The following is a 16309-nucleotide window of genomic DNA, read 5'->3' as shown; positions in this document are numbered from 1 at the left end:
TGACTGATACCAGTTATCCAGGTCCGTGGGATGAGAAGGTCCTTGGAAGAGAAGGGTGCCCCACTGACCCACAAAATCATAAGGGGCAAAAGTATACAGACCACTTGGGTGCTGTGTGGTTTCCAGGCTGTATGGCCGTGTTCTAGCAGCATTCTCTCCTGACGTTTCGCCTGCATCTGTGGCTGGCATCTTCAGAGGATCCTCTGAAGATGCCAGCCACAGGAGAGAATGCTGCTAGAACACGGCCATACAGCCTGGAAACCACACAGCACCCAAGTGATTCCGGCCGTGAAAGCCTTCGACAATACATTATACAGACCACTGTTTACATAAAAACCATGTGAACCTTTAAATAGACATGTTATGATTAAATGTGGGATCTTCTGCATGCAAAGCATCTTCTGCATCTTCTGCATGCCCTACCACACAGTCACCACAGAATGCATGCCCTACCACACAGTCACCACAGAATATGCATGCGAGTGCAGTCATCAAAGGGATAATGCAAATCCTAAGCCAGATTCTGAATTCAATATTTTTACTTCAGCCACTGAGAAAAAAGGCAAAAATTAGATGAACAGAAGGTAATTTAGCCAAGATGAAGGTGGAAAGCTGATACCAAAACATGAGGCTCACTTCACTTCTTTGTTTTATTGTACAATCTTTCCTGAAATGTGGAGGAAATTAAATCCCCCCCCCCCCCCGCCCCCAATCAGTGCAAAGGATGGCATTTCAAATTTCACATTAAGACAGGTGGTGAAGAAATGTTTTTGCTCAAGTTATAAACCACAACATGGGAGATATCTTTCCCCTGCATGGCCTTGCAGAACACGTATTTCCTTCTTCAACGTCTAGTTGCGCATGAGGGAGAGGATGCTAACAATCCTGTGTTCTTGTTTTCATTTTACAGAGGTCAGATCTGGGAAGGCTGGGAGGGCTAACCTACAAATGCTGGACCTCAACGAGGATATAAACTGGCCAGAACTTGAATCTTTGTACAGACTTAATGAAAGTGCATATGATTTCAGACCGAATTATAATGTTAACCTGGAGGACTGGATGAACTTTTGATGCTAAGGTAGATAGGATGTTTGCACTGTTATGCAATCTGAATAGAAACAATGACCTCCTGTCATCAGGCGTATCTGTCCGTTCTTGGAGCCCACTGGTTCATCCGCTTTTGCTTTGGATTATACCTCACTTGCTTCACAGGCTGTTCTGCTTCCACCAATCACTACAAATACATTTCCAAGCAGAGAAAGGAGGGCGCCCTGCTGACCCACGAAGAATCATAAGGGGCAAAGGTAGACGGAGAATTGTTGGAGTGGAAGCCAATTCATAGCCCCTCTTCAGTTTCACTTTCAACTGGCATTCGACAGAGACAGAGGCAAATGGAAATTGAATATGGATTCCCCTATCACCCCCTTATCCTCGGCAAGTCAAAGTACCGAAAGCAGAAGAAGAGGAAGGGCCCAGGATCTCAAGACAATATTGCTGAATATGCACAGGTCGTAACATTCTTCAGACGTCTACTTACACAGAAGCAATTAACTTCACCGTTCACTCACCTACCTTGGACTAAAGACAAAATCTCACTCAAAGAAACCAGCTTTCCAGCATGGTACTGTAAATATTTAGTGTCCTGTTAAAAAAAATAAATTCAGAACAATTTTGTTACTAAAGTGTTGGCATGCCCCAGTACCATTTCTGAAAACGTCACCGTCATTGCATAATAAAATTCCAGAATTTATCCATTTTTAAAAGCACTGCAAAATTTAAAAACGCAGTCTGTGTATGTCTTGACCATTTTAACAAAGTTGGATTTGTATTAAGTCTTTGTGGTTATATTGTATGTTCAAAAACCAAAACAACTATAAAAGAAAGCACTTGTTTACTTTTATATTTGTGTGGGGTATTTTGTTTTTTAAAGAAAAATCTTTTGAATTATTCTTCTCAGGCCAGTAATTTAAAAACCTCAAACTTGAAAAAACCTCCCTGATGTTTCATTTTTCAGTTTTAACTAGTTTTTGCTTTTTGTGTAATCTGTGTAATACATCTGAAAATCTAAGACAAGAGCCACAATTCAGAAGTCAGTCAGACATACTCAGTTCTATTTAAACCAAACCTAACTCAGTGCCAGATTTTATTTTCCCTGTTTCAACTTCCAGACTTACAAAAGTCAATTGAGCTGTCATAACCCCTCACTGATCTCCCCCCAATTCATTGTATTAATATTTATTTATTCTAGACCAGGGACTGGTGGGAATCGTAGTCCATGAACATCTGAGGCGCCATAGTTGGTCACACCTGTTCTAGACTAACAGCAAACACTAGGCAGTTATTCTGGTCTATACACCCTTATCTACAGTGATTTAGACTGGAATAACTGCATGAGATTATGTGGAACTTGCTTGGGTATTCAACTATACCCAGATGTAAATTTCAATTTGAGTGTTCCTCGCTAGTATGTGCTTTTAAATCTATTAAAACTGACATGTTGGAGGGGATGGGAAAAAGTAATATACTGAATGGCTTATAGATTCTCCTGTTTATGTAATCCTTAAATAGGAATTAATATTCCTAACTAGAGGGTTTCACCAATTTCCATTACTAGATGATGATGTTGAATCTGTTTTAGTCCCCAGTACTTTTAGAAGATTAAAATAAACTATAAACCAGATTTCAAGTTGAATTGTAGATCTAACATGTACGATCTTTTTTAAAAAATGTGCTGCTCCATCTTGATGTAAAATTTGTGCTAGATTAAATTTGTCCATTCCAACATACACCTGAGAAAACATACAGGTGTGAATTCAGTGGAGCACACAAGTCGACATGGATAGCAAACGTGTTCTAAAGATCGCACATGTTTTCACAGTTCTGACAAAAGAGACATACAAGGGTATTAACCCCTTCTTTGTCACCTACGGAAGCCCATATAGAAGGTTAACATTACAAAATCTGCAATTGTAATCTCCTTATACGCAGCAGGTACATCCAACTGGTTTCTCTGGTTGCACAGTTACACATCAGCTCTCTTTTCAAGTCAAGGGTGAAGATAAGAGCAACTAACTGCTAGGTGTGTGGAAATAGGTATGCACCAGGTAAGTCTCATTAAAACAGCCTACTGTTTAAGGAAATCACTAAAACCCTTCTTAAGAGCTACTATTATGAGCCAGAAACTGTTTACGTAACTTCATTTCTGAAAGAAAAGTGGTGTTAATTTCTTTAATAGTTGAAGCCAAAATTCCAGTTTCGAATAGAAACCTTTATTTACATTATTAACATCAAACACGCATAAAATTCAGAAAAACAAAACCATCTGACCAAACTTTTTAATAGATCAAGCCACGAGAGGCATTTCTTCTGTGATGTAAAGACTGATTATTACAAGCAATATTTAATGTAAACTAACTTTAGAGCCAATTCTCAACACTGTATGCCTTTCTCTCCTGAGATATTTAAAAAATATTGCTTAGTTGAACTGTTTTAGAACTACTGCAGTGCTGTTAGCCAACAATCTTCTATTACACTCTGTGTGCTGATCTGTGCAACAAATAGTTTTCTTACAGCAGAAAAAATGCTTCTCATTTACCATTTTAAAAGCACAAATTAAAATAACGTAGATAAGTATATTTTTCAACACTATTCTGTTTGATAATTTATACAGAAGTGGTATTTTTTCTTTTTAGAGACGTGGGATGGATTCTATGATTTTGCTCTACACCTGTGGGATTTCTGCCAATTCCTCCCTCCCAATATACACCCTCCCCACCTACACCCCCTCCAAAAACTCTGTTCCCCACGAACAGGATTTCAAGGAGTACAGCTAACTACAGCAATACGGGAAAGGGGGAAATTTGAATTCACAAGTGAAATAGCGCTTGTGGTACATAGAATCCAAACCAGTAGCCTCAACAGAGCCAAATTCAAGCTAACCTCATTGTCCCATTCAGCCACAATTGCTGTTACTCAACCTAAGCACACCAAATATAACCCACACTCCAGTTATGAGGAGATATTGCATTGAAATATAAACAAAGGCCTGTCAGACTTTTGATGTAGATCATCAAAATCTACTAGAAGTAATACTAGATGTAATCATCTGAACCAGAATTGCCCAAAGCACAGCTGGTTTCCCTACATTTTGAAAATGTCTGATTAATTTTTATTAAGTTGAAATTAAATTCTTTGGATTCAGCAAGAAGTACAAACCTGAAAAAAATATATAACATTCTAAAAAACAGATCAACAGGTAGAATAGCAGATACCACCTCATTTCAGAAATACAATCACTCAAAATGAAAACAAGGAAACCACTAATAGATACAGTGTAGGAAGTCAAAAGCCATTGGCTTTCATCAGTATCATGAACCACCCAAGAAAGTTATTTTATGGGCTTTTTGAAATATTTTTATACACTTGTGGAGTCTTTGAGTGAGAATGCATTGGCTAACACATTACCAGGGACTTCTGAAAAACAAAACAAAAAGATTCTCTCTCACTTTAATGGTAGGGCCTTCAATAATAACTAGAGAAGTAGCACTTAGGCACCTTGTACACACAAAAAGCTCTGATACACACATACAGCTTCTGTGTGCGAGAGAGACCTTTGTTGCCAACTCAGATGTTGTGTCAGCTATGCATGTGCTATTTTGTTTCATTCTAACATCAAGATGTTATTGTTCTCATTAGTTAAAAACTAAAAGCACATTACATCTTTTAAAATTTCCATAAAGCAAATATAAACCAATCTGTGCAAATAAATGAAACAATGCACTTAAGAGGGAAAAAAAAAGTCATTAAGAAAGCTTTTGAATGCAGGAGGACTCCATGTTCACATCAGAACACACAGAGAATGTTGGACCAGAGTCCAGGTATCCAAAACATAACATTAATGAAAGTTAATACAGTAGCCAGGTAGAATTAACACAGACCAGGCAGCATTTATAACCTGGGTTTGGGATTGTAGCAGCTTTTTGGGGATAACAAAACAATTTATGCACTAGAGATTTATCATTAATATAAACTCACAAAACTGTGAGCTTCTGAACAAAGCTGAACTCTCATTAAAATAATGAAAATAATAAAAAATACAGTTCAGTCAGGAGAAACTATGCAATGCAAGTCGTAAAAAACAAAACCACATTGCTTCATACATTTTGGCCTGTCTTTTTCTAGAAAGATCCTGCGATAAATCGCTACAACTTGTGCTTGAAACTGAATCAACCAATGTAAGCTTCATTTTATGACATCAGACTGTCAGAAAATCGAGGTTATTTTCTGACCCCTAAATTTCAGCATTGATATGAAGGGAAAAAATAAATTCCTTTGTTACCAGCACAGCAATTAAATGGGATAACACCTGAATAATTTCTACAAACAGTTTTAGATATTTATGTATCATCACATGTCTTCTGACAAGAGAAATTAAAAAACACACAAACATGTTCAGAACAATAAGGCTTAATTAAAAATGAACCAAATGCCCCAGAGCAGAAGCTCTCAAATTGAAGACCGGTTGTATTCAAAAAGTCCACAAATTATGACAGCTAAAAAGAGCCGTTTTGTCATCAAATTGCCCTGTTAAGAAAAAGTAACAAAGTGCACTTTGAACAAATGATCTTTTAAAAAGCTACTTCATCAAGTTGTAAATAAACTGTCAGAGATCAATGAGGAGGATCAGGACCACAGTCGCCTAATTTTGAAACCATTTAAATTAAAAAAAAATTATTCAAACAACTTTGACTAAATTGAGTTTACAGAAACTCTCTTTGTTACATATTTAGCTTCACAAACTCTGCAAAAATGAGTCAGTGATCTACAAAAGTCATATATATATATATGTATATATAGTACAACATCTTGAGATCATATTTACAACACTTATTCACAATCAATTCCCTCTTCAGACTGTAATGCCCTGCCTTGAATTTTCTGCAGTTTAATGGCAAAAAGATGAACAATTATTGCTCAGATTTATACATGAGGCATTTTGTGCAATAGTCATTTACACAGGGTTTGAAAGGGGGGATTGAACGTACTTTCTATAGCCATCTTTTTTATTCATTTAAGATATTGCATTTACCCATTATATTCAGCATTTTATAAAGTGCACACAGCTGCACATCAACATAGGAATATTTACCATGATTATATTTTTTTAAATGTCTATGTAACTCTTCGGCACCAAAAGGTAAGATACAGATTTTGCACTGCCTTTTGCACAATTTTAGCATCTGCAGATAAGAGTAACAGTTGCATACCTAGTCTGAGAGTTTGGGGGGGGGGGGGGGTATTTTCCTTTTTAGATCAAGGGCAGAATTACTACATTCTGTCAGAGGCTGACTGGAGGACCCAGACTATTACTGAGATTTCTTCAGGCACGTTGGTCTGCCTATTGTTAAGGACTTTGGATAGCAGAACTGGTATACAGAGTCTGTCAATCACTTTTACTCAAATGCCATTGCTAGAGGCAAAGTGCCAAAAACAGTATTCACTTGACCTTTCTTTATACATCACATCATACCGTAACAGACATTTTGTTTCCTTCCCCCTCCCATCCATAACTTATAAAGTCACTTAAGAACGTCTTCATGATACGTTGGGAAAAGTGGTATTTCCATAAGGCCTGGACTTGCCATGAAGTATGTGCGCTCGCTTTTCTGTTATATTAGTACATCGCCATCTGTAGTTGTAGGTGTCAGCAGTATTTCTGCTGCAAAACATGAAGAACAAGATACAGGACATTACTTTGCGGTTCAGAACAATGCAAGCAGAAAGCTATGATGAATGAAAGCATAAACATAGTGCACTGACATGCTGCATTAGAGAGTGTGAGCTGTTTTATGGGGGGGGGGGGGGGCAAATGCACCTGAATGGAGTATAGGATTACTGTCTCTACTCTGAGTTCAAAACTGTTGCAGCTGACTTGATAACCTCTCTGAATTGTGATCTTGGACAGTTTACTGCAGTTTAAAGTTCTTCTATTGCGGGCTTCACCACTTGGGTTGAAACAACCAATGACAACAGAGAAGCTATCAGGTAGTGGGGAACTGGAAGGCTGACAGAAAACATCTATTACATTTTTATCTAATCCTTTCTCCAAGGAGCAAAAACGGTCAACAGTATCATCCAACGATATCATACAAGACAGCCAGCGTGGTGTAGTGATTAAGAGCGGTGAACTGTAATCTGGAGAACCAGGTTTGTTTTCCCGCTCCTCCGCATGAGCGGCAGACTCTTATCTAGTGAACTGGATTTGTTTTCCCGTTCCTCTACATGATGGCTGCTGGGTGACCTTGGGCTAGTCACAGTTCTCTCAGAACTCTCTCAGCCCCACCTATCTCACAAAGGGAAAGGAGTTTGTAAGCCACCTTAAGTCTCCTTACAAGAGAGTAAGACAGGGTATAAATCCAAACTCTTCTTCTTCAAGTAAGGAATATGCAAGGGCTCACAGGGGGCTCCTCGTCTCCCCACGCTATTTCCTGCTCCCCTCCTTCTGGCAGCATCACTCAAATTTTATGGCACCAACCATTGGGCCAAGCCCAGCTGTGCAGTGGAAAAACTTTCAATGACTTGAGGAGCTCTTCCTTATTTTCTTCTTAACTCCATCCACACACTATTTCCTATTTCTCTTCTGGCTACCTCAATATCCTCACTGTTCTGTGGTTCCTTCTCGCCTTCCCACCAACTGACCAACTGACCCTTCATACCGCCCCCATTCAATGATGTTTATTTATTTACTTCATTTATACCCTGACATTCTCCACAATGGGAACCCATAATGGCTTACATGTTGCTCCTCACCTTCAATTTGATCCTCACAACAACCCTAAGAATGTTTAACTGGCCCCAAGTCACACAGTGAGCTTCCATGGAAGTTTGAAACTCTAAACCACGAGTCTGCAACCTGCGGCTCTCCATATGTTCATGGACTACAAATCCCATCAGCTGATGGGATTTGTAGTCCATGAACATATGGAGAGCCGCAGGTTGCAGACCCCTGCTTTAAACACTACACTACACTGGCTTCTGTAGAGGTGGCTTTCAGGTCGGATTTAACCCAATTGGACCAATTGCTCTCAACTCGGGTCTGAGCCTAAGGAAGCCCCGCACTAGAGTAATCTACTCTAATCTTGTCAAGAACACACAACACCACATTGCAGCATACATGAACTTTTAAAGTGCACATTTTGATTGCTTTCCATTCTACCATAGAAATATGAAGTCTTCATATCTCTATGATTCTACAGACCTTGCTGTGAACTTGGGGTCCCACCAAAAATGTTTCAGTTGGGCCTCACAGCTCCTACGTCTGGCCCTGGTGGCGGTTAAATAGTAGCAAGCTAGGCCTAAGAGAGTTATACAAGTCAGAGGGCAGAAAGGTGTCCAGTGGTTGCTCTCAGGCTTGGTTGCATGAGCCTTCCCTTGGTCAAGGGCCCAAACACCCCTGGAAAGGGACCTTGTTTTTTGACAGACAGAAACCAAGACTGGAGGGCTTGGCAAAACTGTTATGGTTGCCTAGCAATGGCCTATGAGAGTGCTTGTTTCTTGAAGCTAGAAGCATTCTGTATCTACTGTGGGGATTTAAACCCTCCAAAACTTTTTTTTTTAATTCAGATTTTTCTGAAAATTTGAGGCATTTTCTCATGTTTTGTGGCTCTTTCCTCTGGATAGGAGGAAAAGTAGCCACAAATGGGGGTCACATGAAGAATTAAATATATATTATTGTATTTTCTGAATCAGGAGATTAAAAAGTTGAAGGGTGTCTCTGGATTGTCTTAAAGCAGTAGCACTTTGAGGGGTTGAGTGGGAATATTTGCATCTACGAACTTGTCACTAGACTCATTTTACCTGGTCTGCTCCCATGGGTATTCCTGACATGGGCATAGCATTGATGTTCATTTGTCCCATGTGACCACCATTGCCATTCATGTGCATCATGTTGTAGGTTGCAGGGTTCCCTGGATGACTGAACTGCTGCTGTGGAAAAGAACTGGAGGAGACAAAATTGACTTTTCAAAAGGCACTCTTGAACTACATAGTCCATCTGTGTGTGTGTGCGCGTGCGCGTACGTGTGTTGTATATTCCCCTTCAGTAAATGGACACAGTATGTCAACACTGGCAACAGATTCCAACATTGTGTCACTACTAACATCCTGAGCACCTTTGAGCCAGAGAGCTTCAGCCATGCTTCTACACCAACTGTTCAAATGTATTAAAATTTCCACATGGAGATTTGTTTTAAGATGTCTGTTTCCTGAAATATTTTGCTCCAAGCCCTTATAATTTACAGTTCCTTGCTAAAGGATCTGCATCTTTAGAATCTAGCTGATCTTTGTGTTTCAGTTGAGTACAGCAGACATGTATGGAAGATAATTAGAAATAACCAAGCTTCTTTCTGGCCTTCAATTAACCATTTTTTGCATCAAACCAGCAAGAAAGGGCTTTGGATGTCCAACTATAAAAGCAAGAGGTCCCCTTCCATAGTCACGGGGGGGGGGGGGGGGGAGGGGGGGGAAGAAGAAGGGAGATACTCCACAACCAAATGTGTTTGAAACCATCTTGAGATTATTTCTCAGGAGACCTGGAGCTCTGACTGGCCCGATTTGACTACTGTTGTAAACGATCACATAGGCCCATGTTGTAGATATGTCGCTAAAAACAGAAAGCTCATGGCTTTAATAAAAAATACAGTTTTACATTAAAGTAGTTACTTTCTCTATATCTCACAATAACAATGGCAATCTTACCAACCATGGTCTATCATTCCGCTTCTATGACACCCTGATATATTCAAGCTTTCTTCTCCCCACTATTTTTAAAAAATTTATTTTACTCAATTGGTATCCTGCCCGTTCCTGACTGGAGTCCAGCCGAGGAAGGCTAACAACTTGAAAAAATATAAAATAATGAATATAATTAAAACTAAAATTTCCTCCAAGCATGGATCAGCAACTAGAATTCTCAGGAAGTAAAGCACCAATCAGCGCCTCTATAAAGCTGATGTCATAAATAGGGGAAGGAAGTAGGGAAAGGGGTGGGGAAAGTGAGGGCAGAAAAAATGGTGGAAGGAAAACTAGAAGAGGGGAGGAAAAATGGGCCAGGAAGGGGAAAGGGCGGCCAGTGAGAGCGGCGCTGTTATTGTCCTCAACCATAGGTGGAATATTTCAGTCTTGCAGGCCCTGCAGAACTGAATCAAACCCACAGGGCCTGGCTATCTTTACAGAAAAAATCCACCAGACTGGGGCCACAACTGACAAGGCTCTGGCTCTAGTTGAGGACAACAGGACACTTTTGGAGCAGGGACCACCAGTACGTTCTTACCAGTTGAACGTAATGCCCTTTGGGGGCCATATCATATTCCCACAAGTACAATGACCCCAGGCCATTTAGGGCTTTACAGGTTAATACCAAAACTGACTGTTGTGGGTTTTCCAGGCTGGATGGCCATGGTCTAGTAGTTTTTGCTCCTAATGTTTCACTATGGCTGGCATCTTCAGAGACATGTCATGGTAAGACATAAGAATTTAAATTTTCCATAATATATATATTTTATTATGCAGTCATCTGCTCTGACTTGGAAGCAAGACAAAATGTACAAGGGGCAGGGCTGAATATTTTCCGATTATACACTAAAAATGCACAAAATTCAGGTTCTTAACCTGCATCCTTTGGTTCATTTAAAATTGTCCCTATATGGCATCTTATAGGCTTATTTTCGAGCCTAAGCTGTCCTCCTGTTCTTACCTGCTCCTGGCCATGTTTCCTGATGGCCAGCCCTTCATCTCGGGGGACTGATACATTGCGGTCGCCTGAGGATGCTGCATCATCGGATTTTGAGAGGGTCCAATTCTTTGAGCCATCATGGAATTCGGAGGGCTCGATACCCTGTTAAACGATGGATCTGGCTGCTGGTTCATTCCTTACAAAACAAATGAGATAACAGATTTCGGTTTATTTTCAGCAGCTGTTGTAGAAGCTAGTTTTGCTTATGAATGAAAGCAACTCTCACAGAAATAATGGAACTCCCAGCTTATTGCAACTAAGTCAGTATAGCAAGAAGATAACCTGGCAATCTTTCACCTCAGTAGAACCTTCTTTTACTTATTTACTTATTTTAGCCTGCCTTCATTCTTCTTAAAAGGGCTCAAGCAACATTATTTCAAAATAATAGAATAAGCCAACTAACAATTAAAATATGCAAATACCATAACTAAATCCAATTCAAATATCAGTCAAGCTGCTCTACAGGCAATGGCTATTAACTAAGCAAAACAGAGATGCACCTCTGAATATCCAGTGGTGGAGATAAACAAGAGGCGGGATACTGCTATGCTTGCAGTTTTCCTTGAATCAACTTTATGACTATTGTTGAAAACAACCTATCAGAACCCTTGTTGTGAATGTTTGGATGTCCTCGTTCCTTAAAGAGGACCTATCAGTTCTCCACCAGGGTGTTTGTTTTGCTGTCTGTCTTTGTCTCCTGGGCTAGAGTACCGTTGGATTAGATGAACTAGAAGGATGAGGATTCCCAACCTCTCCCTGACAAAGACCAGGTTCAATCCATTATGGATCCTGTGGGGAACATGCTGGACTCCACAGAGATCCTACTCAGTTTGGTACTCTTTGGCCATGCCAGACTGATACGGAATAAGCTCAATGAACTGTTGCTGTTTTGTTGAATGGTGAGTCTAACCCACAAGTGTTTCACTGTTCCTGTTTGCCCTCAAAAGTTTAGTTCCACCTTGGTTTTCCTAGAATTCTGCTGTTTGAGGGAGAATCAACAAGGCACAGACCTCCATTTTGTCCAACTTCTGTGTTTTCCCCCATTCTGCTACAATCCTTTCCAAACCTATACACACACAAGGGCTTTTTTAAAAACTTGTAAACGTGCTAGAGCATTACACTATTAAGGTTATAATTCTCTACTATTACTATCTAGTAGTCCTCGGCTTCCTCCTTCAAAAACTCTAGCCCTTTCTGTGGGAATTAAAAGAGAATAGTTTTTCAAGAAAGCTGAGAACTAGTACATTGAAGTAATAGATCCCTATAATATTATTGCATTACAGTGATATAGAAATTCCTGATTTTTGTAAAGCCTTCTTGTGGGGGTGGGGGGCAGGAAGGCAGTTGCTGGGGCTGAGACACAGAAAGTGCAGGGAAAATTGTGGTGTGGGTGCTCTTTGGCAAATGCAAATGACACCATGTTTGCAGCAGCAAAAAGTACACTGCGCATAATTTCCGTGTGGAAGCAGAACTGGAATGATTACATGACTTTATCTGTTCTTGCTTTTGCTTGTGATAATCTTTAGGAATTTCACTTGACTTGCAGTGAAATAAGGCAGCTAGAACCACTTATGGGCAACTAAGCCAGAGAGAAATGATACTCATGGTCACAGTACTCAGGCAATCTGTACCTCAGATACCATCTTAGTGCTTCAGAGATCCAACACCTCATAACAATATCTTACACCAATAAACCACTCTGCTTTCCTTCATTTCATTCTGTCCCTAAAACAAAGGTTTGGTCAACTGACCAACTCCCATACCTTACTCAGTTACTACAGCTCCAAATTAATAAAATGTCTTTTTTTGCTAAAATATATGTATATTTTTTACAGTCTCACATAAAGCCAACTGGGACAGATGTGCATATTTGTAAGCTTAATTACAAATGTAAATGGCCTGAAGTGAGCTATTAGATTTTCCCAGTAGGGGAAGAGGAACGACAGGCTGTCATGTTTGCAAATGCTTGTGCCATCATTCAAATCAGTACCTCGCAGCCAAGATGAGGGGGAACCACTGAGATGTGAAATGAATGGACAGATACAGGGCATCATTTGTACAACATGAGTGCGCTTTGACAATTATCATTTAGCTCAGCTGGCTACATAACCGGTCAACCCCTCTATGTTTATTCATTTATTTATTCTTTCGATTTCTATACCGCCCCATCCCCGAAGGGCTCTGTTGACTCCTCCTCCTCTCTTACCCCAAAATATCCTTCTGATAATTTATTGTTGTATTTTATCCCAAATCCCTGAAGGAAAGACATAACAGAAAAACTGAAAATCATAGAATCAGAGTTGGAAGAGACCCCAAGGGCCATCAAGTCCAACCCCCTGCAATGCAGGAACACACAATCAAAGCACTCCTGACAGATGGCCATCCAGCCTCTCTTTAAAAACCTCCAAAGAAGGAGATTCCACCAATTTCTTTTTCAAAGTGAAAAGGTGGAACAAGTACCATAATTTGCTGGGTATGAAAACTGCTGGGGCGGGACTGGAGCCATTGGAGGACCTGCGACAGAACCGTCCATGCTGCCGGAGGCAGTCACATTTGGAGGGGGGCTGAAGGTCTGAGGTTGGTGCTGTTGCTGCTGCTGCTGCTGCTGCTGCTGAATCATCATTGCCATCCTTTGCTGCCTGATGTGGTGACTTATTAACTCTCTGTTCCGCTGAGCCACCATCTGAGCGTTGAGGAAGCTTTGCTGCTAGAAGCCCAGTTTTAAAAAGCAAGAATACAGAGAAAGAACCATTAAGTTCACAACCCCAATCATGTTTTAATGTATAATCCTCATAACTAGCACAAGAGTGTATATATTAAAAAGTTTGGTAGCTGGTGAACATTTCTCTCCTATGAACCAGTTTAGCAGAATATGCAGTAAACCACATGTTGGTATTGCTGCACTATACTCTGTTCCACATAAAGAGGATAGTAGATTCTATATTCCTATATTCCTCCGCCACAGAACTAAGCATGCTGGACCTTGTTTTTTGTAGAACGCTCTGACAGGATCCTAGTGCCTTCCTGTTTGAAAGCAAAAACACATTCTGGTATAAATGCTCTTGTATCAAAGTACCATGCTCAAAGACTTACCTGCGATCCCATCTGTGGGGGCATCACCGGTCTCATCATCGATGCGCCACCAGGATTAGAACTCTCCATTTTCATATCCAGTGTCTGTCGTGCTTGATTCAAAAACTTAAAAACAAGAAAACTGGGTAATGTAACTGCTTAAAAAAACCAAAAATTCTGCAAAACTCATGCTGCAAATACAACTTCAAATAAGTAATTACATTATTTAAAAACCCTGCTCAGTGATTCTGGCGGGTTTTTCCGAGCTGTGTGGCCGTGGTCTGGTGGATCTTGTTCCTAACGTTTCGCCTGCATCTGTGGCTGGCATCTTCAGAGGTGTATCACATAGGGAAGTCTGTTCTCTCTGTGATACACCTCTGAAGATGCCAGCTACAGACGCAGGCGAAATGTTAGGAACAAAATCCTCCAGACCACGGCCACACAGTCCGGAAAACCCACCAGAACCAGTTGAATCCAGCCATGAAAACCTGCCCAGTGAGTTTACCAAGTCAAAATGTATACAATGACAATGTTTATGTAATGCAATCTGCATTAGATAAGGGTTATTCCTATTAGAGACGTGAAGTCCTAGAATAATTTATTTTTTCTGCAGTAGAAAAACTGGGGAAGCACTGAAAACTACTCTGGAATATATGAGATGCTCTCAAGATTTCACTCTATCAAAAGATACAGTATGAAGAATTTAATGTAAGGCATTCTAAAGCATTAGATAATAATTCCTATGTATAAATATATTTCCTATGTATAAACATATTTCCAGGCATGTTTATTAGCTATGAATAATTCTGTCAATAATTAATATGCTATAATATGTTTGATAATGTTAGAGTTCAGATGTTCCAGAATTATATTTTTATCACTGTAGGGATGATCTCACTATCATATATTTCAAAGATTTTGTATGTTTTTATCATTGTTGATCAATCATTTATTGAATTATTGACAGAACCAAGAAAACTATGTAATGTAACTGCAAAAAAACCCACTTAAAATATAAACACACTTAAAAGTTTACCACTTGCTGTCTAGTCACAATTGTAAAATTCTTACTTATGTTATTACTAATAAGCTTCATAATTTTCTCTAGTACATTTTCTGGTTCTTCTAATTCTCAAATCCACCAATCACCAATTTTTTTTTCTGATTTACACAAAAAGTCTAACTGGTTTACAATTGTCTATGCTGCAAATGGGTCTTATCTATTGATTCTGGGAATTAGATTTCCGAGAGCTGGAGATAGGAGAAGGGGAAGGCAAAAGGATAGGCGATCATCCCATGGTCCTTGCGATGGATGCCACTGGGTATACAACAGTGATGGCGAACCTTTTCGAGACCGAGTGCCCAAACTGCAACCCAAATCCCACTTATTTATCGCAAAGTGCCAAAACGGCAATTTAACCTGAATTCTGAGGTTTTTGTTTAGAAAAAATAGTTGGCTCTGAGGCGTGCGTTACTCGGGAATAAGCATGGTGGCAGTTGTTGGCTTTGCTTTGAAGCAACCATGCAACGGGTGAATCACGACCCTAGGAGGGTTTACTCAGAAGCAAGCCACATTGCCAGCAACCGAGCTTACTCCCAGGTAAAGGATCGCACTTTAGTTCTCTGCATGAAAATCAGTGGGGTTTAACAGTGCTTAACAGGATTACCTATACTGCTTCCCCAAAACTAGGTCTTAGGTTTAATGCTAATAATCAAGCCCAGCGGCCCAGGCCAGCCTAGATGTGTGTGTATGGGGGGGCAATTTCCTCCCCACATGATGAACTCTGTGTGTACCCACAGAGAAGACTCTGAGTGCCACCTGAGTGCCACCTCTGGCACCCGTGCCATAGGTTCGCCATCACTGGTACACAAAGTCTTTATGCAAGAAACAGCATGCTGGGATGAAAGGAGGCCACAGTGTGCTTCAGCATCTGTGATGCAGTTCACTAGTTTGATTGGTTATCAGAGAAAAGGGTTACCTGCTGCCCTTGAAGCCTTTGCTGGAGCTGCATGCGAAGCTGCTTTGGCGCATTAGTCCTGGGCCTCATCATGCTGGCTCTGGGATGCATATTTTGCATTGAGAAATTGCTCTGTTGGTTCATTTGATTCATCACAGAGTTAAAGGACGGTTGCTGGCCCTGCATGGCAGTAAAACCTGCTGGCATTGCTGCGCCCTGCCCCTGGTATGGCTGACCATACATGGGAGGCTTCTGGTCAATCATGACTGGGGATTCTTGGCCATGAAATGGTTCTTGCTTGATTTCCAAAGCTTGCCCCTTTAAGATAAAGACAAGGTGACTTGAAACTTCATACTTCATACAGCAGTGTATTAATAATGTTAAACAGAAGAATTTCCTTACTATTACGTAAGAATGTATGTGGAGGTGGGGACTTTTGATGGTGTCAGTTTGTAAGGAGTAAATCAGGCCGGGGGGGGGGGGGGGA

At 40.3% G+C, this 16309-nt stretch overlaps 2 protein-coding genes across 10 annotated transcripts in view; one reads left to right on the top strand and one right to left on the bottom strand.

Annotated features, from left to right (window-relative positions):
- The window catches only part of SULF2 (sulfatase 2), a 158646-nt gene extending 157560 nt beyond the window's left edge, over positions 1 to 1086 (top strand). Inside the window, exon 21 of the mRNA XM_048496285.1 lies at positions 911 to 1086. Within this exon, the coding sequence (XP_048352242.1) occupies positions 911 to 941 (31 nt within the window). The 3' untranslated portion in view covers positions 942 to 1086. The remainder of the gene's footprint in view (positions 1 to 910) is intronic.
- Positions 1087 to 3247: 2161 nt separating this feature from the next.
- Positions 3248 to 16309, bottom strand: part of NCOA3 (nuclear receptor coactivator 3) — a 115256-nt gene continuing 102194 nt past the window's right edge. For 7 of the 9 annotated variants that reach the window (XM_048496437.1, XM_048496432.1, XM_048496438.1 and 4 more), the window contains 6 exons: positions 15844 to 16140; positions 13886 to 13990; positions 13253 to 13499; positions 10754 to 10928; positions 8857 to 8998; positions 3248 to 6718 (listed from right to left, as the gene is read on the bottom strand). In XM_048496437.1, coding sequence (XP_048352394.1) covers positions 6704 to 6718; positions 8857 to 8998; positions 10754 to 10928; positions 13253 to 13499; positions 13886 to 13990; positions 15844 to 16140 — 981 coding nt within the window. In that variant the 3' untranslated portion in view covers positions 3248 to 6703. The remainder of the gene's footprint in view (positions 6719 to 8856; positions 8999 to 10753; positions 10929 to 13252; positions 13500 to 13885; positions 13991 to 15843; positions 16141 to 16309) is intronic. The other 2 variants (XM_048496441.1, XM_048496440.1) reach the window with 2 other exon arrangements.

Source organism: Sphaerodactylus townsendi, linkage group LG05 (genome assembly GCF_021028975.2).
Source record: "Sphaerodactylus townsendi isolate TG3544 linkage group LG05, MPM_Stown_v2.3, whole genome shotgun sequence".
Lineage (NCBI taxonomy): Eukaryota > Metazoa > Chordata > Lepidosauria > Squamata > Sphaerodactylidae > Sphaerodactylus > Sphaerodactylus townsendi.
This window is presented reverse-complemented; position numbering and strand designations above follow the sequence as displayed.